Consider the following 16252-nt stretch of genomic DNA (forward strand, 5'->3'; position numbering starts at 1 on the left):
TTAATGCTTTCACGTTTCAGATACTTCATGCAAACGGGACAGGAACACAGATCGAGTCTTTATCCAAAAGCATTAGCAACCTCACAGTAAGTGAATACATATGCTTAAATACATTGTTTTTAGTTCATATTAATGCTTATTGCTTTCTAATCTCATAACTTAATGTCAAGCAAGCTGTTGTTGTGAAAAATTCTTCTAAAATCTTTAAGTAACAATACATAAAAATTTGGATTTTGACCTGTCAGATCTTAGATCTGCTTCATTTTCTCAATATATATTTACTCCATTTATAGATTCCAAATTCTTAAGTCTTGTTTGTCAAAAAGCTTTAAAATGAATCACAAATGCACAGCAGACTAAAATGCTATTGAACTCTTGCTAATACTTCCCCCTCGCCTCTCACTTACAGTATTTACTTCACCAAGACGAGCTTCTTAAAGGAATGAGACGCAGCCAGACCGCCGTAGTGTGATCAGACCCGTATTTACTCCCACAGAAACTAATCTGGAGTCACACCTCTTTCGTACCTCGGCCTAACCCTCCTCACACGAAGCCTCGAGCTGTCAGAGCTTCAGAATTAAAGTGTTTAACACCACAGTATTAATGACACTTACAGCAGATTGTGGGTGTGGTGCGCTACAGCAGAGATCCCAACATCTTACATCCTCCACCCAACTCACAGTCCTGTTATAAGTTATTAATAAAGACATTTTTATTATTTTGTTTGTTCTAATTATAATACAGATTCAGATTTGCGTCCGAGGTGTTTCAAACACTTTTTTTTTCCATAATATGCCAGTTCTTTACACATCATGTTAGTGATATTTGATCTTTTTCTACCTCTGCATAGCCGGGATGTAATTTCTCGACTGCTTATTTTGTTTAAACACACTTTTGTAGTGAACTGGCCTTTTTGCTTAATCTTCTAAATCTATATAATGTGTTTAAAAGCCGTTTGTTTTCTCACGCAGACCATTTGTTTTTTTTATTATATAATTCCTGTAAATCCAACCCGTTGAGTAAAATGTCTTTGTTTGGGTTGGGGGCTATTTACTGTGAAAAATGAGATCTCTTAAGTGTCCCATCACGTGAATGACAAACATTTTCTTTGGGAGGATCTAAACGGCACGACTGAGCTTTAAAGTAGCACATGTATCTTAATAGGACGCCGGAGAGAAAAAGAAAGATCCGATTGTAGGTTCACTCTCACCAAACGCTAAGGAAAGAGTGACACTGGTGAGTACAAAACATTAAAGACATTACCCCAAAATGCTAATTCTTTCATTATTTACTTCCCCTCATTTCATTACAAATCTGTATTGCTTCAATTTTTCTGCAGAACACAAAGGAAGATATTTTGAAGAACGTTGGTGAGCAAACGTCATTGACCCCCATTGACTAGACACAAAACTACTGAGACATATCTCAAAATGTCTTCTTTTGTGTTGAAAGAGTGAAATACAGGATTTGAACGACATGAGGGTGAATACATTTGTTTTTTCCCAAAAAATGTAACATGTCAAAGTTATAAGGTAACAAATTCACGGTTGAATATTTGCAGTGCATACGAGAAACAACGCTTTGAATTCCACCAGCTGCTATGAATCAACCCGATCTCCAGAATGAATCCAAAACCAGCATTTTTCGAACCTTATGGTCTAAACCCAACAAAGTTGCCTCATTAGACCTCATCCGCCTCTTCGGGGACTGTATCCAAGCGGCTTCATCCAGGACTAAGGACTATTTGCTCTTCAGGGATCCAGAAAGCAAGTTCCACCCGAGTCCTTCAACACTCAGTGAGATCTTTCTGATGACGTATATCCAACGCAGCAGCCAGTTGAATCTCACTAACATCTTCAACTGCACGGCCATGACACCGGAGCAGAGGATCTTACTGGGAGCCCATTGGGTTTGGGCTGTTCTCGATCATCCAAGCAAGAACCCCAGAATTCAGATCGCAGTTCAGGTTTTTCATCTGCAGGAGAGAGAGGAGGAGAACTTGGAGGAACTGTGCTTAGACGTCTACAGGAAGATCATGCACATGGCCGGGATGGAAGTGGTAAATGGGACCCAAGCCGAGAGGATGGTGGGATTCTGTTCTTCCATTGGTCGAGATTGTTACGCTCTGTTCCTCTTTTTTGGACGGAAAAATGATGAAGGGAACATTTATGGGTTGTTAAGTAACAACCTGCAAGCCGCTGTTGGGAAGTGTGTTCGAATCGATCACACATTTATTGAGCACTTTTTTAAAGGGGCAAAGTGCTTTGTGACTCCTAGCGGGATGTTGCAAGCGTTGGTTGGAAAAGAAGGTGATGATCCTCTCACCATGCTTGTTAAATTTACCTAACAGCTGAGTTGCTTTTGAATTATATACAATTTTGTTGGTTATTCTGATGGGCAGCTCATCTCTTAGATATGTTTCTAAGCAATGCTAAACGATTGACTTGATGTCATTTAAAAAGTGCTAATAATATAAAGAAATAATGAACATTTTTGCTTTGTGTAGTTGGGGATTTGGGTTTTATTTGATTTATAAAAGTTTTGATTTAAATTGTTAAGAAATACCTAAATTATCAATGATGTGTGACACTAATGTTCAGATGTCGGTTCATGGAATCGTTGAAAAAAGTTTAAGGATTTAAAACTAAGTAATAAAAAATTATAATATAACAACATAGTTTATAATGTCATTTTATTATTATTTATCATAATGACCATATTCACATATTTTATTCGCTGATTTTCTTTTCCACACAAAATGCTTTTAAAAAAATCCACAAATCATGCAGGAATAAAATGTGACCCTGGATAACAAAACCAGTCTTTTGACATAATCTGAATAAATAAACTTTCTATTGATGTATGAGTTGTATGAATTGAACAATATCTTGCTTAAATACTGCCGTTTAAAACTCTGGAGTCGGAGAATGCAAAAAATCTAAATATTGAGAAAAGGGTCACTGTGGCAGGCCATCGACTCACAAAAATAACGTTTTTATATATTTATGGTAGGAAATGTACAAAATATCTTCATGGAACATCATCTTTACTTAATAACCTAATGATTTTTGGCATAAAAGAAGAATCGATCATTTTGATCCATACAATTTTGTCTTTTACTAAAAATGTTGTGAGTGGTTTTATGATCCAGGGTCACAAATCAGTCCAGTGTAAACACAGCTTTTCATTCGCTGATGTTTTGTCTCAAGATAATTTCCCCAGTTTGATTTAATGATGCAAAAACGTTCAAAACTCAGTCGGTTACCAAACAGTCTGAAAATACTTAGGGAATAATTCACAACAGACTGAACACAAAAAAGAAATAATCAAAGTTTTATTACACTATATGTGCCATTAATTTCAACACAGTTGTAAACCAACAAGCTGTCACATTACATCCCTGCGCACTACAGTAATTATTGGCAGAGGATTTAGTATGCAAAAGCGTTCTCTGTTTTGTACCCCAGCTTGTCGAGGTTTGGCAGACATGCATACTGGATCATGGGGGGTGGACCACACATCAGGATGAGCACATCATTGGCCGGAGGCGGGAGATGCTCTTTTATCATGTCAGCGTTAACAAAGCCTTTGCTGTACTTCCACCCTGAACAAGGAGACGGAGAGATCTTTAGAGGTATTGTTACACTAGAACATACAGTTCTTTTTTCAAATAATTACAAACTAGTATTTTTATCAAGACATTTATATTAAAGGGTGTTTAGTGTGATTTAGTGCATTGGCAGGATTCAAGACTGGTTTGTTATCACACCTTATGCATTGACATATCTGTACTAAATATGTGTTTTATACCTTCTGAGGGTTGGTCCAGTGTGTGCCACAGATTGAATTTATCGGGGTGCTCTTTATAAACCTCATCCAGCTCTTTCCGTAACAGTATGTCCTTTTCAGTCTGTGCATGTTAAACATAAAGTCTTCAAACACAGCCAACCAACAGTAGATGAAGTGTTGTGACAGTTTTGTTAGAAATCTGATTTATCATTTTTTGGGGGGGGGCAGTGATGTTCAGCTTTCATAAAAAACACAAAGAAATTTGGATAGGTTTTATCGTTACAATAGCAAACGAATTAGTTTCTGGGTGTGTCGGGATAAACGGAAACCATTAAAACTTGTAATGTGGGTTCCACAAATTCCAGTCGGTCAAAATATGATCATACGCATATGATTGTACAATAGTGCACTATTACAGTGCTTATCAATTTATATTGCATTATGAATGTGAGAGACCTGGTTGGCGAATATAAGGGAGCACTTGGTGTGGTCATCTGGGTCTGCAGTTATATTCCTGATCAGCTGAAGCATTGGAGTGATGCCTGAAACAATGTGATTAATATCATTCTTTTATATTGTATTCATATTCTAATAGATTAATGTCAAAAAATACATACATACACTAGAAGCAAAAAATCAAGATGATGGCCTGTCATTACCTGTTCCCCCTGCGATCATCCCCACGTGACTGAACTTCCGCACTTTAGCTTCGGATTTCTTATCAGGTCGAATGGCAAATTTTCCTGCAAATATCAATAAAAATGTATATTTACCGCTTTACTTCAATAAATACATAAATACATAAATAACTAAAAAACACACCACTCAAGATCAAATAAACTTTAACAATAAGATATCGCCCTCTAGTGGCGAGTATCACTGGAGTAGACATTAGAAAATCGTGTAGCTATGTCATTATTCACACTGCAATGACACCATTTGTGCATTCCAACATTTCTCAAATAAGCATTTACAAGCAGGTGTTAACACATTAATAAGCTTCTTAATGATTCTTACCGTTTCCATTGTACACCAGCAACCCGTTTGGCCCCCTGAAATCAATGGTGTCCCCAATCTTCATGTCATTCAAGTACTGAGACATCTTACCCCCATCAGGGTAGTTTGGGTGAGTTTTTTTTATGGTAAACCTGAAGTTAGACGTTAATGGGAATGTTTATGTAATGTCTATTGCAACTGTTTCACTGTTACACCATGCTTTCAGCCTCTTAAACTGTAGATATTTAATCTGTGCCATAAACCATTATGCACATAAAGAAGAAGCTGTAGATAATTGTACCTTTACTACTAGATCAACGTATCCCCGGTCTTCATCGCTGGACACAGGTGTGTATGCTCGGATAACCAGATTCCCATTTACCTTTGCAGACAGGTAAACATGCTGACCTAGGAATGCCAGAGAACCTCTCAAATGTATGTTGTTGTGATTATCTTGCTTTACAGTAAGTAACTGTGTCAGAGAGCAATGACAGGTGACCCCTGATGTGATAAAATGCAGATGTCATACCAATTGGAAGACCAAGTACGTGTGATGAGGACGGAAGACCAAAGCGGAATTTCTTGGTGTCGTGATTGATTTCCTGTTGCAGAGGATTGAGGACAGCATGATTCCATTGGGATGCAAATACAAATAAAATGCTATAATATCTCTACACTCTTCACCTCGATTTTATGGAAGGCGATATTTATTTATAACTAATTGCATGCATGTAATATAATGCAGAGATGTGCAGGGATCCGTTTTCCTCGACTGACCTCCTTCTCTGTGAGTGGCAATGGATATTTCACATTTGGATCCTGCAGGGTTTTTGGAAACTTGCTCTGCTTCCGGCTTCCGTCAGAACCTCCCGGTTTCAGGACGAAGAACAGTATTGTGATCAACACTATAGAGATTCCAACTAACACAGGCAATGTCTGCACAAACAGCACGCTTTGTTAAACTCTTTCTTATTTCCATTAATAATCATTTATTGTAAAGCATCATCACTGTTGTGTGTAAACAGGAGCCCTAAAAAGTATTTGGACGTTTAAGCACATGTTCATGTGAGTGAACAGTTTTGCAGAATCTAAGAAAGTATCAAAAATGGCTCGAAAAAGGAAAGTATCTGTTCTTATCTGTGAAAAGATTCTGCATAATCTGTCACTGTAATATCTTTTATATAGAAAACTTGACTTTCACTAGTATAGCATATTGCAAATGTCACGATTGCAAAATATATATACGGTACTTACAAGAACTGGATCCATTTTCTTTTCTGTTTTATATCAGGTTAGAGTTCACTGTAAATGAGGTAGAACTTGGTACAGTTAATTTTTTCCTCTATTCCAACCTTTGCACCAGCACAGTGTGTCCATAGGGTGGAGTCAATAATATTCAACCAATGAAGTGTACCTCTCAGGGGCCTCGGCTAATAGGAGTGGATCATTTAATTTAGTGGGTTGAGTCAGAGAATTGGCATGTATGTCTGTGAATGGTGTGGGATCACCCCACTGTCTGATCATAGTTTCAGAGGGCCGGATTAAGAACCCTCTCAAGTGCAGTATTTAAAGTCTACCATATAGAACAGTATTAAATTCGTAGTCATGTGCTTCAAAATATTTGTATTTATTTATAATTCACTTTTAGTTATTTTGTGAGGGTTACAGAATACAAAGTAGAACAAAGAATGTTGTTCATATGTCTGTGTCTTCACTTTGTGTCCAGCTCCTGTGAGATCCAGTGCATGAGGTCTGGAACTGAAGTATACACTGCGGATCTCTGCATCCCACCACATGGTTCTCCCCAGCTCTTCATCCCCATCAAAACAACACTGGATATATTGCTGAGACAAAATAGAGGTCCTCCTGAATCTATCCACTGAGACTGTTAAAGGGTAAAAAATAGATTATGAGAAAAAAAAACATTTGGGATACTGCATGTATTATGCAAATATAATTGCTTTTATTTATTCATTACGTGGTGTTAACAAATAAATAAATGCAGGGATAAAAATTTAGAAATTCAGACAAAGATACATAATAAAAACACTTGAAAATAGGCATAGTTAAATCACTGACTTGAATTTTTTTACATTGTATTTTACAATATTACATTATTTCAATTATTTTATCAAATAAAAGAAAGAAAAAAAACTCATCGTGTCTCGTTTCTGCAAATTATTCACGTGATTGACGTGAAACGCGAGAATTATATGAATGACGTCTGACGTAGTTGACGTAAAACTCGACGCGCAAAAATAAACAGCTGAAATATTTATTATTATATTAATAATTAATATACTAACACAAAAGATGATTTTTTTTAAGGGAAATAAAACGGTCGTTTTTTCTATACAATTTGACACGTCCAAACGGTCGAAAAGCTATGCAGAAGTCTTCACGCTCGTGCGAATAAACATAATTTAATTGTTTATGTTATGTATATAAATGATGAATTTATATATACATTTTTATATCAAGTATCTGTCTAACATCTTTTGTGGTGTGAATAAAACCACGCTGGTACAACACGGGGGTGAGTAAACGATGACAGATTAAGAACCACTTCCGCATTTAACCACTAGAGGTCAGCATTACTTCACACACATCTGCATTGTGATGGCACCGGTTCTTGAGTTTGTTACCCACCATGCACGACCCTGCAGTGTCCAGTTCAGTCAGTCCAGCACATAGCATAGTAGGTGTCAATCTGCTTCTGAAGTGTTGTTCACACACTGTTCTTTCCAGCAAGGATATTTTTAGCTGTACTGATTGGTACCGGCCATGTCCTGCTAAAGAGTGCATATCAACTGTAGGTCACTATTAAACATTTTCGACGAATATTTGTGAAATGTCATGTTTGCTTAATACACACAATAATCAAGATCCAAGACAGGCTATTGTATAACGCCCATCTTAACTTGGCTCTTTTTTGTCAATGGCAGATGCATGACGTACACATTTGGCTGGTCCAGCAGCGGAGGGAGAGGGGGATATCCTGTCCAGCCGAGGGGAGACAGACAGGCCGTGTGCTTTCACCAAGACTTGAAGGAGAGTTAAGCTGAAGCAAAGCTGCATTGTAGTTCAGAGAGGAGGAGTTGAAATGAGGGTGTATGAGAACTCTGATGACATCACCGGTCTGAAAGACAAAGAAGTTTTTGTGTTAAAATACATAAAATGCAGTTTCATGCAATTTGCAGTAGGAGGTAAGCATCTTGTCCATAGAGAAACATTTCCATCAAACAATCATTGCTCTTTGATTTAAGAAATAGAAAATGAAATATCATTTTATCTAAGAATGAACACAAAACACCTTTTAGGAATTGTTGGAGATATGAGTGGTTGATGGGAATGTTGTTCTAGGACCAACAAAGGGTGTTGATCCAGGAACATGTTCTACTTCACATGTTGCAAAATAAGCATTCTCACCTGTTCCTTTATACTCCCTGTTCTTACTGTAATAAATCTCAACGCTTTCTCCTCCCTACAAAGAAAGCCACACTTTGTAAGGTTTTTATCAACACATTCTACTGTTTATTTATAAGATACAATCTCATTTTTAAAGTGAAAATACTTTCACTGCACTAAGAATGACCTTATCTGCAGTTTTTCTCTTTTGGTTACTTACAGGTTATAGACACAGTGCGCAACAGTAAGAATCCATGTTTTTCGGATAATAACCCCACTGCACTCATGACCTGCACCCAGACCAATGCTCACGTGCCCCAGCCAGGCATGAATCCCATCATCCTCTGCTTCCCTCAGGGCGTCCAACGCAGAGGCAGCATAGACAGCAGGAATTCCACACGCAGCTGAGAAATCAATGGAATGCCACTTTAAGTGTTTGTGGTCGAACCAAATTCACCCACACAATCGATGTTTCGGGGTAAATAAGAGGTCCCGTTTCATATCAACTGTTAATTCTTGAGCCAAAGAGCCTCTTTTGAAACTATCAGAATACGTAACAGTTAAAGTATGTGCAGGACAAACCTGGCTGTAAATGTGGTGAAATAATTTTGATGTTATCATCTGCTTCCTCCCGGTTATCTTCATACGCCGTATCTCTGAGATCTGCGAGGAAGTGTAATATGCATCATTTTGCACGGCAGATGTCTTTGGTCACAAACTCAGTTTTAATAAAGTGCAATATTACAAAACATTTTGTTTTATGTACAAATATTTTACAGATTAATTTGGTTTTGAGATAACCAACATAAACGTTTGAGTTCAACCATTCATTTCACTATGATTTCAACTTTTGACACGGCCTTACACAATATTAGTCAAAATTAAACATACAAGATTTTTACATGTACTATTTTGAATGTACTTTAAGACTAAGTAAGATGATTTTATGTAGAAAACACAAAAAATTGATTGGCAGGGTCACATATTATCCTATTATCTCTAAAATAATTATTTCAAATGACAGTAGTAGATTAACAATTTGCATGAAATACTTGAATTATTTACTTTTTTTGTTAATTATTAAGAATAATATTTACTAGTTCGTGCAAAATAGATAAAATGCTTCTGTTGCGAGTAAACATCAATAATGTGAATTTGTTTTGATTAATGGTTTAGTAAATTTATCTTTAATATTTTTTTCACATTTCTTTGTTTTATTTTATTCATCCTTAAAGGTACAGTGTATGAAATTTAGCGGCATCTAGTGGTGAGGTTGCAAATAGCAAGCAACGGCTGACTCCACCCCTCCCTTTCGAAGCACTACGGTGGCTCACACAGAACTAAGATGTCTTCACGTTTTTGCTCACTGCTGTAGGAGAGAATGTATTTATGAAACGCGGTCTGCAGTTTGTCCGTTTAGGGCCACTGTATAAGCAACATGGTGAATTCCATGTGAGGGGACCCGCGGTGTATGTAGATAGAAATAGCTCTTTCTAAGATAATAAAAACATATCGCTTGTTAATGTAAGGTCTTTATACACCTCTGAAGACATAGTTACGTATATTTTATTGCATTTCTGTCACTAGATCCTCCAAAACATTACACACAGCATAAACTGTCCTTTCTTTCTAGCTTTATGTGAAACACATGCCTTTGAGACTTTAGACCTTATTGTTGTCCGTCTGTGGGGGTGTAAATATTTTCCAGTTAGTGAGTGTGTTTTCATTTTATTGCATCACAGTAATATGTATACCAGTGGTTTCTCACCTTTTTTGCTGATAAAAGAAAGGAAGGCGTTGAAACCGCGGCCGGATACGTTGCTGTCTGTGCTGAACTGCAGAACCATTATATGACTGGAGCTGAGGACAGCTGGGGGAACACTTCTGCCACATACAGCCACTTAAAACACAAAAGGGAAAACAGCAGAGCACTACATTTCCCATAATTCCGTCGTGTTATATTCAATAATTAACATTTACATTCTAAAAACAGATTATGCAGAAGCAAAATCTAACGCTTCAGCCATTTTTTGTACTATACCTATTTCGTCCTCTTCATTAATATCTCCAAAAACTGTAAGCGAATCATATTGGCAGTTCTCAGACTCTTCAAGGTCAAAGTCGTTGAAGTTTAGCTTTAAAATACAGAGTACAGTTACTTGATTTAAAATTATTATTTAAAGTAAATTTACAATTTACCCTTTATAAATATCTATAAATTAAATCTATAAAAATATTTTTTCTTTAATAATTACCATAGTTGGTTTATACAGCTATGGCGTCTGCATGGGAAAAGTTAATAAATTGAAACAATCCACATTGTATTTTGTAAATAGCAGGTAAATACGAGCATTACATGTTCTTTGTTCTGTGTACTGGCGTCATTGCGTCTTTATTTAGAATCTAATTGAGTATCACATTCTCTCGAGCAGTGAAACCGATCACAGAGCCACCAATCTCACTGCATGCATGCATTCATGACCGGACAGTCATGTCACGACTGATCGGACATTGGAAACCAGGTACATACCAGGCCAAGACAGAATACCAAAGAGTTGTTTGTACCTTGACTATATAACCTTCTGGGGCATAGATGACCCAACGGCACAGGATGTTGTTGTTGTAGGGTTGTGGGTGGGCGGGGCTCTGCACAGTCTCTTTGGATTGTAACAGCACCACTGTTCCACATTCTGCTTTTGAACAAACACAAAGGGTGAAACTGGCGGAATGCAGCCCGTCCGGTGACGAAGCTGCGCGGTGTCCCGTTTCTGTCTGGCAGGGGTCACACTGAGGGGAGCGGGGTGATGATTTGAACCCTGCTTTTACCTTTTCTGAACTTCAGAGCTTCCGGTAGACGGCCCCCTGGCAGACATGTAACCATGGAAACGGTGCCATTTAAGGGAAGATCTGGGCTCTCTTAGGACCCTATGTGTTTGCAGTATGAAAACCGAATTCTGCAGGGGTGTCATTAGTTCTCTTTACCTAACTAGGGAACACACATTGCAGACGAGGCGACGAAGCAGACAGATGAACATAACTCGTGCTGCTAAAACAGGCATGATTTATTCACATTGTTATTTGCCGTTCCGACTAACTGATTTATGCAAGCTCTGTTGTTTTTTTAACCTGAACTTCTTTGACTTTCTAGGCACTGTCAGGAACCAGCGAAACCAGTCTGACAGATCCTACTCACCAAAACTATACTCTTCCCCAACGTCGCTGAACTGCATGATGAATCCGGTCCCTGTTCTGCTTACATCAGACACAAACTGCACTGTGACACTTTGGGGACCCACGATAAGAATTGGAGGAGGAGTTTGACTGCCACAGAACTGCCCTAGTGAGCAAGATAGACCGTTAGAACACACTCATATAAAACATCTGCATTATTTGCATTAGACACGTCATATGAGGAAGACATACATGAAATAACACACAAGCTAAGTTTTACTTTTCACTGTTTCATTCTTACTAGGTGAAAGCACATAATCCGAAACATGTAAAGTATGTTTGTACTACTTTATACATAACCATCAATTACTGACATTCCATGTAAAAGAAGTGACAAGCATGTTTTGAATTCTCACTGATTCTCCTCACCGATTTGCCTGTTTCCATCCACAAACACTGTCAAATGGTCGCTTTGGCACCGCATGTCGTTCTCCAGGCCAAACTCTTGAAACTCCAATAAAACATGTTTACCACCTGTGACACGAATGGACCACAGACATATCCTGCACCAAAAAATTAAACAGAACTGTGTATATACAGGTGGTTGTTTGTGTGTCATTGCAGTGTTAAAAAAATAAAGGCTTTTATCAGATTCTTCACATATTTTTAAAAACGGTAAACCCCCCATCAAATTACAGACAAACCTTCACATTTTCAAGAAAAACGTAAAGACTTGAGGTCAAAATGTTATTTTACAGTATTTTACTGGCGCCCCAGCTAGTGGAAATCATTTATTTTGCAAGATTTTTTTACAGTGTGAGAAGCAAATATCAAAGATATTTCTATGTGTGACTCACTCATTGTTATTGTAGCTTTTCCCCAAATGAGCTGGATTTCTGATAATGCCTTTACTGTCAGATACAACACCATCTTCTACACCGCACAGAGGTCTGTTCAAACCTATATCCGGTTCAGTAAGTTAAAAGTTATTCAACAACACGTTCAAGTGTTCGAGTGATTTGCTCAAGGGCAAAATGTTGATGGTTAGTTATTGAACTTAAAAGGTAAATTGCAAAAACAAAACCAGCCTTTCTTAAGATTAATCTTAATCCATAACAGGAACAATGAGACATCAGTGAATACTCCAGGAGAGCCTCTTCTCGATGGAGGTTTTATCTTGTTGTTATTCCAGCTTCGGCCGCAACCCTTACCCCATGAGGTGACCCCAACTACTACCAAGCTACCGTCTGCCCTGGGACAGAGAAGAGGACCCCCAGAATCCCCCTGGAGCACAGACAGATGGAGAACTTGTAGTTGCAAACATAACATGTCCCAAGATATTTACCACCCATATCAATGTAAATAATTTTTTTGTGGCAACGTACTTGGCAGGCATCTCTAGCTCCTCTCTCTGGACCAGCACACAGGACTGTAAAGACCTTTTGTCCAGGTCTAAGAGTTTGCAGAACTTGTTTGCATCTGCTTTGCTCCACCACGTCCAAATCCACCTCCTGAAGAATCAAAGGCAGCGGTCCTCCTAGACATAATATATGGATTTCCCTATCACGCTAGTAATAAATAGAGATCTCAGAGGTCTAGTGTTCATGTTAAATTGACTTCTCACTCTCTTTAATACGACCCCAACCAGCAACAACACACATGGTCTTAGGTGGGAACCTCTCTCCAGGATTTGGAAGACATAAAGGCTTGATCAAATTACCTGTTGGGAAAACACGTTATAAATATAAAATAAACAGAATAAAGCTTTCCTGTACCTCAGTGGTAAGAGCATTGCATTAACAACGCAAGGTTGTGGGTTCGATATACCTATGTATAAATGTATAGGAAAGTGAAATGTAAGTCGCTTGGGATAAAAGCGTCTGCCAAATTCAGAAATGTAAATGTAAACAAAATATCTATTATATCTATAATATCAATAATGTCTGTTTCACGGCTAGACTTGCCAAACTGAATACGTCCTTTGATCTCCAGGAGAGCGATGTCATGGCTCATTGGCGAGGAGTGGTGATACTTTTCATGGAACTTAACGGTCTTTACGCCGAAGGTCTGCTCCCCTCGGTCGACCTTTCTGAGATTAAAATCACCTGCTACAGCCTCGACAGAGTGCAGGAGGTCCCTGAGGGCGAACAATTAAAATCGAGAGCAAGTCATCAAAGTATTAACCATCTAAAGGCCAAAGGTACACTTTTAAAAATCCTGTAAAGATAAATATTCCATCAAATGACAGTTTTTCCTGTAAAATTACACTTTCCACCTGTTTTTCTTGTAAATTTTCTAATACATGTAATTTCACAATTTTTTACCGTATTTCAAGAGTAGACTGTAAAAAAATGCAAAATTTGGGGCAGAAGTATACCGTAAAATTACATTTTTTAATTAAATTACTGTTTTATATAATTTATTTATCTTCGTAAAATTACGGTTAAAGAATTTTTTTTGCAGTGTAGGATTGGTCATAGGTCTGTCAGAGTACTTACACTGATAAACTCGCAAAACAATGAGCAGCTGTTAAAAGCCAGTGATCTGTCAAGATGGCTGCAGCACAGAAATGTGACCCTCTGATCCTGAGAGACACCTGTAGATGATCATAAAAAAGATGTCACACTTATTGTATTTTCCCATTTAGAATGGGTAAAATGCTCACCAGCCATGGATGGGACCCTTGTCTGGCCTCGGACCCTCCGATGATCCTCACAGAACGGTTAAGGGTGGTTCTTGGCCCTGAGAGGCCGCACTTTGCATCTGGATTTCAAGTAAAGTACCAAAGTTAATTTTCTGGCTTGTTCCTATATCAGAGTTTCAAAAAGTGAGTTCTTACCATACAGATGGACAGGGAAGACTATGTGGAAACAACACAACAATCTGAGGAAGGCAGCATATGTCTTGTAGGATACTCCAGACATCGTTAGTTGTGCTGATGGGCAAGTCAGGAGCATTTATAGGGGCTAAAGGGGTGGTCTTTTAGACAAATGGGGTAATGTGGTAACTGGATTTAGACAGGAAAGGGTTGTGGTGAGCAGAGGATGGCATGGCAGTTAAAACAAGTCATCAAACCCGATTTAATATGAATACATCACAGTTTAGTCTATACAGTACATATAAGGGGTCTAATTTAACCATACTTTAGAAAATATAGTTATTTTACATTTAAAGGATGAAAGTGATGAAATATTTGTGCATGTGTGTGTCTCATTAATCTGCGTCAGAAGAAGAAAAACATTTACAGCAATTTGTGATTCAGCTGAAAGAGCTCTTCTTCCACAAAAGAGAACCGTAGGTATAAATGACTGTATGAGGCTCATCTGGCGTCAGCCAGGCTGAGTGGCCTGTCATAAAATTGTCAACGTTCTGTGCCCGGTTTTTGTGTCCAGAAAGTCATATGTAAATCACATTTCAGATAAAAGACAAATTGACATGTAAAACACGGTATTTAAATACGGATATGTGGACCTGCAAAGGAGAAACAGAAAGACATTTATATACTGCTGTTTAATCCAATCCGTCCATGCGCATGCCAATCGCTCTGTGCTAATTTAGGGGTGAAATTGAATTCTCTTTCAAGCAAGATATCCAAGAGAAATCCCTGAAGTCACGTTGCCTAGCAACACCAGTAAACCACTGTACAGCAGTTAAGCGAAGCCAGAAAAACCTGTAATTCTCAGTCTTGTACCTCTTAGGCTCCTGTATAAAACACATAAAACACCGTCCTTTTATTCTCCAGTAAAGTGAGTTATACAGTCCATCACTTTTGAAAGGATCTTCTAACATAAATTAGACGCGAGAAGACCCACTTTTGTTAAAAAACTGAGCTATAAGCTGTGTCTAGTCTCGGAGGTCTCATTTGAAGACTTTGCGACTGTCTCGTTTCATAAAAGGAGGAAGGACCCTCCTTATGCACCCTTGTAATGCGACCTACTTTCACGAGAATTCGGAGGACACATGAGATGCGTCCTTCATTGCTGGGGATAACCCACAATTCTTTGCGTCGGCCATTTGAATAGACGCCAGCAGCTGCAGATTCAATCAAATACGTGGCGTTTAAATGTTAAGTTTACAACTTGTGTCACGTTTAAATCCTAACAGGCATATGCAGTAAATAGGTTTAGCGATTTTAAACGTTTAAAACAGCGATGCATACATTTGTTTAACTCGTTGGGCATTGTTTAGGGTAGACGCTTAAAGTCATGCAGAAATCATTTTAATTAATTTGACTGGTGTGGGAGTGCAACGTGTTGTCATGGCAACGTGGTATTTCCTGTTTCCTTTTCTGCCAGTATGTCACAGGAAGTACGAAGAACGTCTCGTTTGATTCTAGTGAAGGATCCTCCACATAGCCTATGCATCCTTTAGAGGATACAGGGACGCGGCCTTCCGAAACGAGACAGCTATATGACGTTTGATGTAGATTGCAGGGATAAGCAAACATTAATTCCACAGTAAAAATCTAAACACAAAATCATTTTTGTTCTCCAGATCCACTTTATGAACCAATTCTCATTTACAAGTCTACAGTAGCCTGCGTGAAGCACTAATATAAGTACTCGCGATATTATGTATTAAACTCTTTCACGAACGCATGGCGGTGACGTTACAACGCACGGTGACGCAGTCACGCATCATCTGGCAACCGCTTACTGTTCCTCAGTGTTGCCAAATCCGCTGATTTAACGCGGAATCGGGATACTTTAAACCCACTTTTTTTGACGTATTGTATAAATTATTGTCTGGAAACATTGTACTTTACCAAATTTATATTAAACTTAAGATAAAAGTGATAGTTGAGAAAACAGAGGAAGCATTTTTCTTAAAATAGGGGCGCTGGTAGGGAGCCCTACGTAGGGAGTCAAATTATTTTTTTTAAATTATA

At 38.2% G+C, this 16252-nt stretch overlaps 4 protein-coding genes across 12 annotated transcripts in view; 2 read left to right on the top strand and 2 right to left on the bottom strand.

Annotated features, from left to right (window-relative positions):
- The window catches only part of ppfibp2b (PPFIA binding protein 2b), a 40784-nt gene extending 40235 nt beyond the window's left edge, over window positions 1-549 (top strand). The window contains exons 25-26 of the mRNA XM_056739683.1: window positions 21-86; window positions 410-549. Coding sequence (XP_056595661.1) covers window positions 21-86; window positions 410-472 — 129 coding nt within the window. The 3' untranslated portion in view covers window positions 473-549. The remainder of the gene's footprint in view (window positions 1-20; window positions 87-409) is intronic.
- On the top strand, window positions 18-2648 carry rep15 (RAB15 effector protein). 2 transcript variants are annotated; one of them, XM_056739696.1, is made up of 3 exons: window positions 18-86; window positions 1165-1236; window positions 1562-2648. In XM_056739696.1, the coding sequence occupies exon 3, from the start codon at window positions 1601-1603 to the stop codon at window positions 2345-2347; it is 747 nt and encodes a 248-aa protein (XP_056595674.1). In that variant the 5' UTR covers window positions 18-86; window positions 1165-1236; window positions 1562-1600; the 3' UTR covers window positions 2348-2648. The 2 variants fall into 2 exon arrangements, with proteins under 2 accessions (XP_056595674.1, XP_056595673.1); XM_056739695.1 differs by lacking the exons at window positions 18-86; window positions 1165-1236 and adding an exon at window positions 1343-1482.
- Window positions 2649-3314: 666 nt separating this feature from the next.
- Window positions 3315-6266, bottom strand: LOC130414053 (NADH-cytochrome b5 reductase 2). Its single transcript, XM_056739697.1, has 9 exons — window positions 6040-6266; window positions 5563-5721; window positions 5315-5387; window positions 5082-5193; window positions 4807-4931; window positions 4449-4532; window positions 4246-4331; window positions 3811-3910; window positions 3315-3604 (listed from the first exon to the last, which is right to left on the bottom strand). Exons 1-9 carry the CDS (start codon window positions 6052-6054, stop codon window positions 3432-3434), a joined length of 927 nt encoding a protein of 308 aa, XP_056595675.1. The 5' UTR covers window positions 6055-6266; the 3' UTR covers window positions 3315-3431.
- Window positions 6267-6396: 130 nt separating this feature from the next.
- On the bottom strand, window positions 6397-16196 carry LOC130414050 (ovochymase-2-like). 8 transcript variants are annotated; one of them, XM_056739688.1, is made up of 21 exons: window positions 15302-16196; window positions 14610-14711; window positions 14204-14371; window positions 14030-14127; window positions 13863-13960; window positions 13329-13501; window positions 12989-13084; window positions 12750-12901; window positions 12453-12648; window positions 12222-12324; window positions 11794-11927; window positions 11387-11530; window positions 10759-10886; window positions 10235-10328; window positions 9962-10093; window positions 8776-8856; window positions 8414-8597; window positions 8215-8269; window positions 7744-7924; window positions 7435-7577; window positions 6397-6670 (listed from the first exon to the last, which is right to left on the bottom strand). In XM_056739688.1, exons 3-21 carry the CDS (start codon window positions 14319-14321, stop codon window positions 6497-6499), a joined length of 2484 nt encoding a protein of 827 aa, XP_056595666.1. In that variant the 5' UTR covers window positions 14322-14371; window positions 14610-14711; window positions 15302-16196; the 3' UTR covers window positions 6397-6496. The 8 variants fall into 8 exon arrangements, with proteins under 8 accessions (XP_056595666.1, XP_056595664.1, XP_056595665.1 ...); XM_056739686.1 differs by having other exon boundaries at window positions 14204-15396; window positions 15524-16196; XM_056739687.1 differs by lacking the exon at window positions 14610-14711 and having other exon boundaries at window positions 15056-16196.
- Window positions 16197-16252: the final 56 nt, after the last annotated feature.

This window comes from Triplophysa dalaica, chromosome 24 (genome assembly GCF_015846415.1).
Source record: "Triplophysa dalaica isolate WHDGS20190420 chromosome 24, ASM1584641v1, whole genome shotgun sequence".
In the NCBI taxonomy this organism is placed as follows: Eukaryota; Metazoa; Chordata; class Actinopteri; order Cypriniformes; family Nemacheilidae; genus Triplophysa; species Triplophysa dalaica.